Source organism: Oncorhynchus keta, chromosome 4 (genome assembly GCF_023373465.1).
Source record: "Oncorhynchus keta strain PuntledgeMale-10-30-2019 chromosome 4, Oket_V2, whole genome shotgun sequence".
Taxonomy (NCBI): domain Eukaryota; kingdom Metazoa; phylum Chordata; class Actinopteri; order Salmoniformes; family Salmonidae; genus Oncorhynchus; species Oncorhynchus keta.
Window position 1 is genome coordinate 51580596 of NC_068424.1, and position 16867 is coordinate 51597462.

At 41.3% G+C, this 16867-nt stretch overlaps 1 protein-coding gene across 5 annotated transcripts; it reads left to right on the forward strand.

Annotated features, from left to right (window-relative positions):
- The first annotated feature begins 1957 nt into the window (after positions 1-1957).
- Positions 1958-16694, forward strand: gdpd2 (glycerophosphodiester phosphodiesterase domain containing 2). Of its 5 annotated transcripts, none has more exons than XM_035764188.2 (15): positions 1958-2101; positions 5485-5787; positions 9123-9226; positions 9328-9421; positions 9502-9561; positions 9745-9843; positions 10234-10327; positions 10684-10829; positions 12127-12209; positions 12359-12518; positions 13115-13318; positions 13422-13570; positions 14459-14606; positions 14861-14943; positions 15623-16694. In XM_035764188.2, exons 2-15 carry the CDS (start codon positions 5701-5703, stop codon positions 15693-15695), a joined length of 1584 nt encoding a protein of 527 aa, XP_035620081.2. In that variant the 5' UTR covers positions 1958-2101; positions 5485-5700; the 3' UTR covers positions 15696-16694. The 5 variants fall into 5 exon arrangements, with proteins under 5 accessions (XP_035620081.2, XP_035620105.2, XP_035620096.2 ...); XM_035764198.2 differs by lacking the exon at positions 1958-2101 and adding an exon at positions 2146-3041 and having other exon boundaries at positions 10255-10327; XM_035764183.2 differs by lacking the exon at positions 1958-2101 and adding an exon at positions 2147-3041.
- Positions 16695-16867: the final 173 nt, after the last annotated feature.

A 16867-nucleotide genomic window follows, 5' to 3' on the forward strand; every position in this document is an offset into this window, starting at 1 on the left:
AACAATTACCGGTCAGGTGCGCTCCATGGTTTTTACGTCCCTGATTAATTAGCGAATCACAATTTTGGGGTGCACCTGGCATTTTGGGGTGGGGAGGGGGCTTCATTTGGCTATGGATGGCCAAGAGGATTTTCAGGATTGGTGATGGGGACAGGAAGATTGGCAGAAATGGTAGTTCTCATCAACCAAGGGATAGTGAAATGCTACATGTTAAAAAGGTGGGCTTTGTATTGTTTATTGCAATGGTCATAAACTGAACAGCACAAGTGGAGAGAAGAAGTCTAAGAAAATTGGAATCATTGTGAAATGCTGCTGAACGTTTATTGGGTCTTTGTGAACTCACAGCCCAGGCTCTGCCAGAAATCCTGTCTGTGAATGTTCCGCCATGACAGGCCTCTGATCCTGTTTTTATTTTACAAGGCAAATCAGTTAAGAACAAATTCTTATTTTCAATGACGGCCAAGGAACAGTGGGTTAACTGCCTGTTCAGGGGCAGAACTTGCACCTTGTCAGCTCAGGATTTGAACTTGCAACCTTACTAGTCCAACACTCTAACCACTAGGCAAACCCTGCCGCCCCTGTGTAGGGATGTAATTTGAAGTGGAATGAGATTGAAGAAGTGGGATGGGTTTTCTTAGTTGACGTGTTTAATATTGTATGATGTCGTTTTTCCCCATTTCCCGCAATGCTTTTGTTGTTGTTTCTTATTCAACACACCGCCCAGCTGATGGCGGTAATACACCATCAACATTGAATACCAACCGCCGTTGAACCCCATCGAAGAAGAATATAAAGAAGATGATTTCCAGAAATTTGATTCTGGGCAGCAGAGATTACAGACGCACGGAAGACAATTTAGCTGAATACCCAATATGCCAGTATTCACAGGAGATTTGCCTTAACAATGCAATTTCACAAGCAATAAGTGGGTCACTAAATGTATTGAATAGGGACTTGAATCATATTCAATTCCAATAACGTTAGAAGCTCAGCCATTATTAGTAGCAGCATGTTTCATGATAGCAACAGCAACCTGTTCTAACATTTGTTGTTAGCTCGCTCCAGTTGCCGGTGATGACGGAATACTGCAAGTGTAGCAAGTCAACTACAGATTACATGAAATGTTACAATGAATCGAAAACCTAAACATTTGTTTTATTGTTATTGCCTCTAGCTAGATACAAATAGCAACAACAAATATCTTACCATGCTAAAAAGACTATTTCCCTTTCAAACAAACGCTCCGCTGACGCATTATAATCATCGATGCAATGGATGCGCATGTATATACTCTATAATAAGAGTATGAAAGTAGTTTACATAGAACCCAATTAAATAAATACAAGTATATATGTTTCATATTTTTTTCGAACATGGTCAAGTGCTCAGTTAAGATGCCGACATTCAGTGTATATGTCCATAACATCTGCTCCAGATATAAGATATCAACCTATGTTGCTATTGCACTTCAAGGTGTAGCCTAGCAGAGGACTGTAGTGGTCTGATGTGAGAATTAATCGTAATATCTCTGTAATTACATGTATTATGCCCCTATGGGATTCAGAATGTTCATATAGGGGTGTTCCCCAGTACCCATATGACCCCCATATTTAAAACACACCAATTAGGCAAAACTCAAAATATACACTGAACAGATATAGATTAAATGCAATAGCCCTATCATCTCTGTATACCTCCTGTTACGACAAATGGTACGGCGGAGGAGTCAAACGCAGAGAGCAGGTAATATCGTACGTGAATCTATTTATTCCAACGACAGCGGAGACATGGACATGCCAACACTAGGGCGTAAGAAACCACCCGTCCAAAATACACAGGACTGAAAATAATGAGACTACACTTTTACACCAACACCAAAATAACAGAGAACAAGCCCGCACAAATACCCAGCGGGCCTAGTGCCCTTAAATAGCCTACAAACAAACACTAATTCAAAACAGGTGTACCCAATAAACAGAAACAAACGGAAAGGGAATCGATGGCAGCTAATAGGCCGGCGACGACGACCGCCGAGCGCCGCCCGAACAGGAAGAGTCACCATCTTCGGCGAGATTCGTGACACCTCCTGTGAAAAACCCAGGTGTCTTTTTCCTTTGTAACCTACATGTTCATCTTGGCCAATAGTAGATTAGCAAGTTATTTGTAAGACAATTTCCAACAGAAATAGAGCATGACATGCATTCTGTCGCGCTTTTAAGTATGGTTAGGTAATGTTGCTGAAAGGGATTTAAATCTCAGTAACAACTTCCTCCACATGACAAGTTTTAAATCGTGCTCAGTTCCCTTAAGCTTAATTGAACTGTTTTCGGAGCAGTAGTGTTGACCTAACGTTCTGTATGAAATCGTGCATACGTCGCATACAGAAGCCCTAACTGTGTTCCAACACTATTAAAGGGATATTACACATTACAAAATTACATATTGGTTTCCTTACCCTTTAAGCTGTCTATGTACAATGTATGACAGCACTCCATGCTTTGTTAGCATGTGGAAACCGTGCCAGGGAAACTAAACCAAAGCATGGATTGTTGTCTCACCTTGTCCATGAACTGCTTACAGGGTAAGGAAACCAACAAATCCTGTCGATGTGTCGTTTTGTAATTTGGGTGAACTATCCCTATATAGGACTATCAATATATGAACTGTCCATTTATTTAGGCAATGTGAAAAACGTATCTGCCTCTACCCCTAGACATGTACATTCTACTTTACCTATACTATTAAAAATGCGCTCAAAGCATTTATCTGCAATTGTAGGTTACGTGCGTTCAGGCGACTTGCCTTCCTCCACGTACCCCTCCCCTTACTACTTTAGAAACTTGCACCCATTCATTATGATTCATTTACATTCCGGGCACGGATTTCCACAAAGAACGGGAGTGGATGACAGAACAACAGACACAGAAAAGAGGTAACGAAATATAGTGGACTGGACTAGAAAAAGTTGATGAACAGAATATCACTGGCTGTTACAGTGTTGCAACACTACAAGAGAGACGCACACATGATGTTATCTCAAGGTATGATGCACCTCACTCCTTTTACTAGCCAATTGTATTTTAATGCGTTGTCAAATGAACTCAAATTGATTAATATATCTACATATTTCAACTAAATTGATTTACCAGGTTAAACACTGAGTTTGAACAGAGATAGTTATTCATGCTCAATGGTTAGTTGTTTTTAAACTTTGGTCAAATGAGGAGAACATGTGAAATGTCCTGTAATTGTAGATACAATACTTTGGACTTAAATGTGGTAACAGGGCATTGTTACAATAAATTGTGAGACATTTCATTCTATTTCCTCATTTTAAAGTCAAGTTCTCAAAGGTGGAACAATCAGGTTTGAATCAAACTCGTATATGTCTCAAACCTTCTCACCACCATAGTTTGAGAAAGTCATTATTGCTTAATGTGATGACAACTCTCAAAACATAACATCTATTGTCATGCCCAGGATCTTATGGATCATTACAACATGATAAATGTTGAAGGGAAAAAGAGCATGCATGATTCCATTTCAAAGTTCTATTTAGAAAGGTAGGTGATAAACATGTTGGAATCTTGGCTCAAAATGTAGTTTTTTTCACCTTATCTGTTCTGATCAGTAACCCTTCCTTATTACCGTGTTGAATACCTGACTACCTGTGCCTACCCTCATCTATCCAACAAACATTGATATGCTATGTACATTTTTTGCCAAGTCCCAGTGCTTGATGTGTGCCAAGTTGTGAATCATGCCTTCTCACACTCACAACACTGCCGAGTTTGTCTTGGCCTTCACATTACTATTGTTAAGAGTAAATGCTGCCTTATACAATTGTTTCAGAAACAGAGATGTTTCTTCTAACAAATATTTATTGTTTTTTAGGCCCATGCTTATCAGAACACTCTCCCTGTAGATTGTCAGATGTTTTTTATTCCATGCATTTATTTATTATTCTTGTAATGGGGACATTTAAGATCACTAAAGTTTGTATTTAGTTTAGTGTGATCAACACAATGTTTAGCATTTGGGGATGTTCTGTAATAAACATCATTTCAAGTGATCTGTTTGTGGCATTCAGTGTTGATGGTCACTAGACTTGATACTGAATGTTATGGATTGTTCCTCAAATCTGTTGATAGTGATTGATGCCAGACTGGAGGTACAAGGACTGAGAACACACTGATTATTCACTGTTGTATTGTATTATGACATACCGTGGAGACTGTGTGATTCTGTAGCAGCTGACAGAGTCTCTTTTTCAAGGGAGCCCTGGCCAAGAAGTGGTAGGTTTAAAGGAGGTTTCCACCACGCATCCTGAAATTCACTTCTGTGCCTACATTCTGTAGATGTGTAGGCATAGACAACTTACATTACAATGGCAAATGATCTGGTTTCCTGCTCAGATTTCTCTTGACTTTCACTTCTTTCCCTTTGTCGACCTGTTCCTGTGATCATATGGTTCTCCTCAATCGAACCTGATTTTTAGAGAAGCGCTTTTCCTCAGCACAAAATACCTTCACACTATTTCATACTGGCACCTCTCTATAAATGTTGACTTTTTCTTTCTTTTTCTTAAATACTTATTTTGGATTATGGACTTGTGGACAAAATATCTATTCAAACAAAATGTGTCAGGTCTGAAGTTTGCTTAACACACCTCAGCCCTTGACCAACAGTATACATTTGATTATCTGATACATATTAATGGCGAAAATCCAAAACAAATATAATAACTGACCAAGAACATTTGGCTTGTTTTTACAATCGGCTAATAGTTATTCATTTTCAAGGAAATCTCAACGAGTGTTCTAACTTGATGAATTAACAGCTCATGCTTTAAAAAAGACTTGTCAGACTTTCCCGAAATGGATCAGTAGATGGTCTAATGTCAATTTGGTTTACAATGTGGTAGAACTCTTTTAAACTTTTCATGTGTTTTTTAAATATTGTTTTTGTTATGTGGGCACTGGGCACCGTGCCCTAATTCAATATCATCACCCCAGTGAAGAGAATAAGGGGGTAGCAGGATTACATGTATCTGCCCCAGCCTGTTCACTGAATATTCTTCCCTCACCTCCCTCATCCATCTTCAGCTCTCTTTGTAGAGTAATATTTCAATATTGTGAAGGCTTAACATCTTTGGTTTCATAAAAACAGGTCGCCAGTCCCCCGAGCTAATCCCCCGGTTGAAGTCTGTACATCTTTGCACTGCAACCCCCTGCTGACGATGAGCCCCCTCCTCCTCCTTCCTCTCCCTCCCTATTCCCACGGAACTGAGTGTCTTATGGTGGGACTTCACTCTCAGGCCTCTCCGTGGTACTCACAGAACCCCACAGGGTTGGCCATTGTCAGCAGCTCCCCAACCTAGAATTTCTATTCAGGAAGTTATTGAACAGGGATGGCCCTAATACTCACAGATATTCCCTGTTTTTCACCTCACTCTTTTTTCTCTCTCCCTCCTACACTGTGTAGGTTTAGAGTGGTGAGTCAGTCCACTGCGGAGCAGAGCCCCTCTCCTCACATACAGAGCTGCCAGACAAGGTGTTCTCCAGGAGTGTTGTCCCCCCCACCACTCTATCCAGCCCCTCAAGGCTGAGAGGATCAAATAACTACACAACAGGACCGACAGGATCCACACTCCTCTGACAGGATATCTTAATAGTTGATAGTAAATGAGGAGGGGAGGTGATGATGTCTGAGGACAGCTGTGGCCGAAAATGCTGCAGGGTAATGTATAGCTGCAATTGGAGGCAGCCCAGTGGGAGGAAACGAAAAGTGAGTACTGTTGTGGACCCAGATTGAGATTTTTGTGTAGAATATAGCTACAGAACATACATTAAGATGATTAACATTTTTGGTACTAACTTCTCATACATTACCATCCTTATCCTCAACTTTGGTTTATATACTGTAATTCCATGTAGTTGTTTTAGTGACTTCTCCCAGGTGAGTCAGGCCTACATGTAAATATTAAAATGGCTTTGGTATGTGTTGTAATGTTAATCATCGTCATCATCATCATCTATGTCATCACATACGTCATCCTCATCGTCATCACCATCCAGCAACAGCAGTCACTAACATTCCATTGGACAGCATTCAGTGGATACATGAGGATGTTTCCCCTTTATAAACTCACTGTGGGTGTATAATCGGAAGCCTCTATTCCTAGGCATGTGAGATGTGGATGGATGTTATTGGAGAGGCATCCATTCATTCAGACCTGTTGCGTAAATAAGAGCAGGATAATTGGGAGGAGGGAGATTGTGGTACATATTAGAGCATGTGAATATGTGCTAGGACTAATTGCTGAACTGAACTCACAGGCTGGGTAAAATGTGATCTGGGACAGGATTACAAAGGGGACAAACCATTAGTGTCCAAGGGGAGGGGGGTTTCTGTTCGGACACAATTGAGGTTGGTTGAATGGTGGATGCTGGTGTGTTTGATGACTGTATTGATTCCCCCTAAGTGTGGTGGAATGGAACAGCAGGTGAAACCAAACATGAAGAGGCGTTGGAGGGCCTCATGACTCAAACATCCCAGAGGAAGCTGAGCCCCTTAGAAATACCACATATACAGTGTACATAAACACACACTCACCCAATCACAAACACAAAAACACACTTTTTGGGTCGACCAGCCACACAAGAAAACTCAATGAAGATGTACTTCTAAACCATAGCTAGGGGTTATATATACAGTGCATTCTGAAAGAATTTAGACCCCTTGACTTTGACCATATTTTGTTACGTTACAGCCTTATTCTAAAATTTATTAAATCGCCCCCCCATCATCAACCTACACACAATACCCCATAATGACAAAGCAAAAACAGGTTTTTAGAAAGTTTTGCAAATGTATTAAAAATTCAAAACTGAAATATCACATTGCCATAAGTATTCAGACACTTTATTCAGTACTTTGTTGAACAACCTTTGGCAGCGATTACAGCCTTGAGTCTTCTTGGGTATGACTCTTCAAGCTTCGCACATCTGTTTTTGGGGAGTTTCTCCCATTCTTCTCTGCAGATCCTCTCAAGCTCTGTCAGGTTGGATGGGGAGCGTCGCAGCACAGCTATTTTCAGGTCTCTCCAGAGATGTTTGATCTGGTTCAACTCCAGGCTATGGCTGGGCCACTCAAGGACATTCAGAGACTTGTCCTTAATCCTCTCCTGCGCTGTCTCGGCTGTGTGCTTAGGGTCGTTGTCCTGTTGGAAGGTGAACCTTTGCCCCAGTCTGAGGTCCTGAGCCCTCTGGGGAACGTCAGATAATTCAGATCATTAATTTTTTAAACATATTACATTTGCATTCGGAAAGTATTCAGACCCCTTTTTCCACATTTTGTTAAATTACAGCCTTGTTCTAAAATGGATTAAATAAAAACATTTCCTCATCAATCTACACACAATACCCCATAATGACAAAGCAAAAATGTATTAAAAATAAAAAAGACAGATATACCTTATTTACTTATTCAGACCCCTTGCTAAGAGACTTGAAATTGAGCTCAGGTGCATCCTGTTTACATTGATCATCCTTGAGATGTTTCTAAAACTTGATTGTAGTCCACTGTGGTAAACTCAATTGATTGGACATGATTTGGCAAGGGACACACCTGTCTATATAAGGTCCCACAGTTGACAGTGCATGTCAGAGAAAATGAGATCGAGGTAATTGCCATGAGATAAAAGGAATTGTCCGTAGAGCTCTGAGACAGGATTGTGTCGAGGCACAGATCTGGGGAAGGGTAACAAAACATTTCTGTAGCATTGAACGTCCCCAAGAACACAGTGGCCTCCATCATTCTTAAATGGAAGAAGTTTAGAACCACCAAGACTCTTCCTAGAGCTGGCCGCCTGGCCAAACTGAGCAATCGGGGAAGAAGGGCCTTGGTCAGGGAGGTCACCAAGAACCCGATGGTCACTCAGACAGAGCTCCAAAGATCCTCTGTGGAGATGGGTGTACCTTCCAGAAGGACAACCATCTCTGCAGCACTCCAACAATCAGCCATTTATGGATGAATGGCCAGACGGAAGCCAATCCTCAATAAAAGGCAGATGACAGCCCGCTTGGAGTTTCCCAAAAGGCACCTAACGGACTCTCAGACCATGATAAACAAGATTCTCTGGCTGATGAAACCAAGATTGAACTCTTTGGCCTGAATGCCAAGCGTCATGTCTGGAGGAAACATGGCACCATCCCTACAGTGAAGCATGGTGGTGGCAGCATCATGCTGTGGGGATGTTTTTCAGTGGCAGGGACTAGGAGACTTGGCAGGATTGGGGGAAAGATGAACTGAGCAAAGTACAGAGAGATCCTTGATGAAAACCTGCTCTAGAGCACTCAGGACCTCAGACTGGGGTGAAGGTTCATCTTCCAGCAGGACAATGACTCTAAGCACACAGACAACGTAGGAGTTGCTTTGGGACAAGTCTCTGAATGTCCTTGTGTGGCCCAGCCAGAGCCCAGCCTTGAACTCAATCGAAAATCTCTGGACAGACCTGAAAGTAGCTTTGCAGTGACGCTCCCCATCCAACCTGACACAGCTTGAGAGGACCAGAAGAGAAGAATGCTGAAATGCGGGTGTGCCGAGCTTGTAGTGTCCTACCCAAGAAGAATTTAGGATGTAATCTCTGCCAAAGGTGCTTCAACAAAGTACTGAGTAAAGGGTCTGAGTACTTATGTAAATGTGATATCTGTTTATTTTATTTTATATAAATGTGCAAAGATTTCTAAAATCCTGTTTTTGCTCTGTCATTATGGGGTATTGTGCGTAGATTGATCACGTAAAAAACGATTTAATCAATTTTAGAATAAGGCTGTAACGTAGCAAAATATGGAAAAAGTCAATGGGTCTGAATACTTTCCGAATGCCCTGTATGTGATTATTTTCATCTGTACCCCGGAGATAAATCTAATTAATTGGATTAAGTTCTGCGTACAGTTTCTGACTGTCGAAACAACCTGTACACACACTTTTAATTGTATCCTGGAAGGTAAGTGTTTTCCTGACAAACAAGTTTAGGAATCAATGAGTTCTTCCAAAGTGAGTAAAAACTTGAACAGGTTTAGAGTTCCAGCAGTAATGATGAACTCTCCTTGCTATAGTGTTCCTGCTGCTGGTTGTCGGTCCTTACCGCTGTGTCCCTGCTCACTCTCTTCTGGATGTACGTCTGTCTGATGGCTTTCAATGACCGTGAGGATGTCAACTGGTGAGCTTGGTCATATAGCTTCGGACACGCGCATGCACGCACGCACACACACATACATTGACAGACCCTGTGATCTTCTACCCTCTTTTGTCCCCTACCAGGAAGGCCTTTTCCATTCTTAAACTGTGGGTGAACTGGTTCATGGTGCTGATCGTTATCGCTGCCGTACTGACCATCTACTGCATCCTGCTACTGGTGAGGGAGACAATTCATATACCTATCAATGTATTTATGTAGTTTACATTAGCTGTGTTGTAATGGCTGTTTAATTGCAGGTATTTGCACTAGTCCAACTTGCCTTGAAAGAGCCTTTGGACTTACACTGTCTACACAAGGTATTATAGGAAAATGATGTGTTCCTGGAATGTTTCCCTCTGCACATGTTACAAGAAGTATCCAGCTATATTGCTAGGTTGCATAACATGAATGATAATAGCATAGATGATTAACAATATAAACTAACCTAGGTATGATCTGTATTGATTGCATTGTGTTGTCTTGTGGTTTGCTCTGCACAGTTGTTCCTGTTTTTAGGTGTGGTCTTCATCGCCCTGGGCACCACTGGAATAAGCCTACAGTGGAAAAAAGAGTGGCACACTGTTCTCTTGTCACTACAGGTATAGTAAGGCTAAAGTATTGCAGCATGGAACCGTCTTTTAGGTGTGCGTGTGTGTGTGTGTGTGTGTGGGTGGGTGTGGGTGTGCGCGCGGCGGTGAGAAAGTTAGAGCTATAGTGATATGTGAAGTAGTTTTTGGGGCGGCAGGTAGCCTAGTGGTCAGAGCGTTGAGGCAGTAACTGAAAGGTTGCTCGATCAAATCCCCGAACTGACAAGGTAAAAATCGGTCGTGGTGCCCCAGAACAAGGCAGTTAACCCACTGTTCCTAGCCCGTCATTGTAAATAAGACTTTGTTCTTTACTGACTTGCCTAGTTAAATAAAGGTGAAATAAAAAAAAGAATAAATGCGTTTGGGGCCAGATCTTTGGTATGTAACATTAATCTCCCTCAGGCCACGGCTCCATTCCTACAGATGGGAGGGGTTGGAGCCCTGACCTTGGTAAGCTGCCTGGTGTTCCAGTGTTTACAAAGGACCCGCAGAATAGGTCAGTGCTGATACTGAACTCCTCTAATAGAAATACACAAACACTCACCATGACATCAATAATATGAGACATACAGTAGCCTACACACCCATATACAGGTATATTAGTTAAATAGAATTGAGTTCTGTGAAAACTGGGCGGCACTTAACCCTAATTGCGCATGTAAGTCGCTCTGGATAAGAACGTCTGCTAAATGACTAAAGCGTAATGTAATGTAAAATGAATGATTATACCAGCTGTATGAACTAATTCAGTTGACTAAATGCAGCGTCTTCTTTCCTTGCCTTTCTCTATTCACAACAATAGTTCAAGTATGACTGTTTCATTTGTTAACCTGTGTCTGTTTGTGTCCCCAGCCTCTAAGATCCTCATCATGGTAGTGTTTGCTGGCGTGTCGGTGGCAATCTTCCTCAGCCCCCTCCTCATCCAATCCCCTTGTCTGGTGGAGGAGAAACAGCTGCCCCCTAAACCTGCCCTCATTGGTCATCGCGGAGCACCAATGGTGAGGAAGTGCATCCTGCTCAGTCTATTTCTCATACCCTACATTAGTTATATTGCCTCAATATTAAAGGTCTAAGCTGGAAAACACAAAGTACCGAAAGTTGATTGACTACCTTACTCATACAGTGGATAAGGCTTTATTACATAGCTACAAGACCATCATCCAAAAGTGGCTTATGTGTTAACATTTTACTGTTGTCATAAATTCCATAATCCTACCTTGTGATTCAGTAGGCTAACGGATAAATCATCATATAGTGTAGATACAGTAATGACTTTAGGATTAGTGTTTACATTGCACTGAGCACATATCCCCCTATTTCCATCACTTGCCAGTATATCAGAGGGCTTGAACTCGACATTCCCTCTAAACTCCATCCGACTGCCGTGCAGAAGAAATGTGAGCCTGCACAAAGAAGCACGAGATTGACCTTCGCTCAACTTTCTACAGTTAACCCCTTTAGTTAACACTATCAACGTTTCGCTCTACTGTGGGAATTGTGATCGAATCAACCCAACATTCGCCAATTTCAATGTAACATACCGAAACACAACGAACTATGCATGATTTAGTATGCAAAACTAACTGAAAGATATTTTCTTGTAGAAAGAGTGCATTGGAGTAGGCTTCTATTTCAGTAGACATTGTATTTTGAGACAGTCTTGAATAAGCTAAGTAGTCAATAGGCAGAGTGTAGCATAATTTGTCCGATTCTCTGTAATGATGGTATGAAGAACAAGTGGATAAACAGTTTGATGTCAAGCCTGCATGTTTTTCTTTCCAAAAGTCTCATGGAATGTATAGGCATTGCACACCACACATTGGTTGCTACTGCTGGCTGAATGATAGAACAGCTATTTCCATGTTAAAATGTTATGGGAAGCATTTTTCTTCATAATTTGTTATGGTAGGCTGCTCTGGTAGGCTGACATTATGATCAAATAGCCACAGTAGCCTACTTGGCCACTGTTAAAACTAAGTTAAAGTGGGTTCAGCCTCAGTGTTCACTGTAAAGCACGCCGGAAGTTGTACAGAATTTGACAAAGTTCAAGTTTGCGGTTCAGCAGACCTGAAATTTGCTCAGTGCTGAATTTTTTTTGAGGGAACATTGCTGTCCAGTCATGTTGAGGGCCCCACATGGCATGTTGCTCTGCCCCTATTATGTTGCTCCACTCTTCTCTACTATCTCCAAACCATAGGCCCACTCTGCTGAGCTGTGCCATCTATATTTAGCTTGCCTGGTTAAATAGGAGTGTTTCCATCTGTATTTACACATCTGTCCTCTCTCTGTGTCCAGCTAACCCCAGAGAACACCCTGATGTCGTTCAGGAGGAGTGTGGGGTGCCACGTGATCGCCTTTGAGACAGACGTGCAGCTCAGGTACCCGGGGGACTAAGGCTGCTTCCTCTTTACATAGAGTTGTGAAGGATCTGCTGTTTGAAATGGTTTTCAGTTTAATAATAATAACACGTGGGATTTATATAACGCTTTTCAGAGACGCAGTTTATTGACATTTCTTCCTTCCCCAGTAAGGACAGAGTTCCTTACCTGATGCATGACCACGGAAGCCATTTCCTGAGGAGGACTACAGATGTTCTACATAAGTTCCCTGGGAAAGACTTCAACCACAGCACAAACCTCACCTGGGAGGAGCTACAGGAATTAAACGCTGGTGATTGGTTCCTGAAGGTAAGGGTGATATCCAATTTCACAAGCCTCCCTTGTATGTTGTAGTTGGAAATCATTTCAGAAGGTTTACTTGAAAATTCCTTTTATACTGTAGATCCTTTACATTTTGATTACGATTTGAACTCTACCAACTCATTGACATAATGACATCCATACTATGGATGTTACGGTTTTCTTCCGTCGAAGGAGAGTCGGACCAAAATGCAGCGTGGTAATTTTCATACATGTTTAATGACGACGAAAAAACGAACAATACAAAAACAACAAACGTAACGTGAAAACCTATACAGCCTATCTGGTGACAACAAACACAGAGACAGGAACAATCACCCACGAAACACTCAAAGAATATGGCTGCCTAAATATGGTTCCCTATCAGAGACAACGATAATCACCTGCCTCTGATTGAGAACCTCCTCAGGCAACCATAGACTTTTCTAGACAACCCTACTAAGCCACAATCCCGATACCTACTAAAACAACCAAGACAAAACACACCACATAATAAACCAATGTCACACCCTGGCCTAACCAAAATAATAAAGAAAACACAGAATACTAAGACCAGGGCGTGACAATGGATGTCTTCCTTTCAGACGGATCCATTCTGCTCAGTCTCCCAGCTCTCAGAGCAGGAGAAGAAGACAGCTGGGAACCAGAGTGTTCCCTCCCTTCTGCAGTTGCTGGACCTAGCCAAGACTCATAACACCTCTGTCATCTTTGACCTAAAAAATGACGACAACAATGACACTATCGACACCGTGAACACCATCCTCAAATCTGGCATCCCCCAAGACCTGGTGAGTAGAATGTCTATCAGTGTCACTGCTTTATCATTCCTGTCCTGTGTAGTTAGTCTTATTACAGTTGTATGACACTGTTTTTTGTCGTTTCTCTCTCGAGATCCTCTGGCTTCCCTCCAAACACAGGGTGGATGTGAGGGAGGTCGCACCAGGGTTCATACAGGTCTACAACGATGTGTCTGATATGGACCTTGACAGAGGAGACCATCTGAATGTCAAATACAGTGCGTTGAGTGCCACAGAGATTTGGTGAGTAGCCTCCTTCAAAGCGCCCTCGTTTTTCTCAGAGCTGTAGACAAATAAACCTTAATTCCAGAACCACATTCTACTCTTCCTGTGCTGACTGACTGCTGCAGGGCAAACAATTGTGTCACAATGAAAAGTGTTGGTGTGCTGAGACAAAGAACTGGCATTGTTGTAGATGGAGACACACGCTGCTTCAGTGAAGAATGAGACTCATATCATGTTTTCACCCAGGTGTTTTTTAATGGCTGAGAGCCCAGTAGTGAAACTTTCCCATGGGATGATAATTTCTGTTGGTTTAGTGAAACGAAGATGATGGAAAAGTGTTGTCGGAACAGACATGATGTGAGCTTTAATAGTATGACATGTTATGCTTGATCACTCCTGTCTGTAGTTGTCACATTCGTCGTAATAAATGTCGGACCAAGGCGCAGCGAATGTTGAGTTCCACATTATCATTCAAATTAAGTAAAACTAAATAAACACAAAAACAAATAAACAATATACTAACAATGAACCGTGACTACAGAGATTGCTACGTGCACCAACTCAAAACAATATCCCATAACACACAGGTGGAAAAAAATGCTACTTAAGTATGATCCCCAATTAGAGACAACGATAGCCAGCTGCCTCTAATTGGGAATCATACTAAAACAATAACATAGAAAAAAATAACTAGAACCCCACAAAGAAAATATGAACTAGACTAAACCCCTAGTCATGCCCTGACCTACTCTACCATAGAAAATAAAGGCTTTCTATGGTCAGGACGTGACAGTAGTCTTTGAAAATTGTCATGTTTGCTGAAGTAGCTCTGTGTGAGCTGAGCTTTTTCAACTAATCTTTGAATTACCTACTAAATTTGTGTTTTTGTGTGTTTCTGTGTGCCAGGGAGCTTCGGAGCAGGAATGTGTCAGTGAACCTGTGGGTGGTGAATGAACCATGGCTCTTCTCTCTGCTGTGGTGCTCGGGGGCCAACTCTGTGACCACCAACGCCTGCTCCCTCCTACAGGACATGACCCAGCCTGACTGGACAATGGTGAGGGACTCACATCAAACCTCTCTTCTTCACTCTTCCATAGACACTCCCGCTTCAAAAGTCAACCCGATCACCCCACCCTGACATTGTAATTCTCACAAAGTCAATGTTGTGTTTGAACATTAGCTAGCATATATTATGATATCTATGTGTAGCATTGAACTTGACATTTTGTTGTTCAATACTGTGTTTTTAATCTTGTGCGTGATCTATGAGTCATATGAATGTACCTACTAGGTGTGTATGTGTTTCAGAGACCTGATAGATACAGAATGATATGGATCACAGTGGACCTGGGGTCATTGCTCATAATGGTCACACTGTTCATTTTACAGAGGTGAGTAGAACACTACCATTGTTTGTAAAAGACAATGGAAACAGTGTATGTCATTTGATTACTTGATTTGTTTCGCTTTACTCTTATTCTTTAGAAATTATGCTTTCTGAGTCATGCAACAGGTGGGTTTTGCTAGTAGACATTGCAATTGATCAATATAATCAATATGGAAAAATTCAAATTGATTGCCCTTTTTAAAAAATCAATGTTTACAGTAATTATGTACGGTACTAACTACTAAGATAGTTATCTATGTACCCTGTATCATGAATCTTTAAGATTGCTATTGTTAACTTTGATATGGGACTGATATATTATGTCACGCTCTCTTACCGTAATACATGTCATTCTTGACTTGATGGTTTAAATCATTTAATATGTAGTGTAGTTGTTGCCTTAATGACATGCAAAGATAACAACTGCTGTGTTTGTCCTTAAGGTCACATAAACTAGGATGTACAAGGGCATCATATAAAGATACTCTTTTAAATGTTTTATTTAACCTTTATTTAACTAGGCAAGTCAGTTAAGAACAAATTCTTATTTACAATGACGGCCCACCCCGGCTGAACCCTAACCGACTAAGCTGGGCCAATTGTGCGCTGCCTTACGATATACAGATGATGATGATACAGATGACGAAGTGGAATAATTATTTTGTGTGTGATTATCTCCGCAGGGAAAGAGAAGCGAAGAAAGGATTTTCCGGCTGGAATCAGAGAGAATTGTCCCTCTTCTTACCCTCTGAATAGTTTGATTGAAGCCTGAAACAGAACAGCCTGGATCCAGACCCCCCCCAATAATATACTGGCTGAATGGTTAAGCCTTGAATCAGGGAGGAATTCGGGCCATTTAAATGACAGTATTTAAAAAAATGGTGGATCACATACATAGAGTACATTTCACTTGCCTGACGACTCAAACTTGGGTGGCAGGTAGCCTAGTGGTTAGAGTGTTGGGCCAGTAACCGAAAGGTTGCTAGATCCAATCCCCGAGCTGACAAGGTAAAAATCTGTCATTCTGCCTCTGAACAAGGCAGTTAACCCACTGTTCCTAGGCCTTCATTGTAAATAAGAATTTGTTCTTAACTGACTTGCCTAGTTAAATAAATAAACAGAATTTTTCCGCTGCTCTGTTGTTCTCTACATACTTTCGTCTGACTGCCATTATTGAACTCGTTTGAGGTGATGTCATAATAAGAGGTGTTGTACAAAACAAAGTAATCAGCAATTGGATCATCTCTAACCAATCAGTAGCAAAGCCAATGATTGATTTTCAAACCTCAGCTTTACCCACGTGTGTTCTGGCTCTGGCTCTGGCCCAGGCCCAACCCAGCAGATTCAGGGAACGATTAGAATGTTTTTGCCATTATAGAAATTGTCATGGAGGTACTCGGATCCAGACTCATTGTAAAGAAGAAACTAACATCTATGGTCATGGCGTACCGGTTGGCCAGATGCAAGGAGTTTGGGTAGCCAGGCAAACATTTTACATTCATCATGAGAATTTATGAACAAAGTTGTAAAGAGTATATTCTTACAGAAAATATATTTGTGTAACACTTTATTTGTTAAAATAAATAACATAACTGGTTCACTCTACACATCAAGTTTATTCTTATTTGGAAAGTATTGGTGTTGCTGATAAATGTCAGCACTATTTGCATTGCACTTAGGGTTACATTCTGAAGGAGAGCTTTTCCAATCCAGATTTGACGTGTATGTGTTAATGAAATAAACGTTTTATGATGAGTTATGTATCTGTGTGAATTCTCTGCATAAAAAAATATGCAGTAACACCTTGGAATGTGTTCAATCGCTGAAGGTGCGGCTCCTTGGAAATATGAAATGATCTTCTACAACCACTAGATGGCAGGTGTAACCACTTTTTGTGAGACGGTCAAATTCGAATTGTCAAACTATTG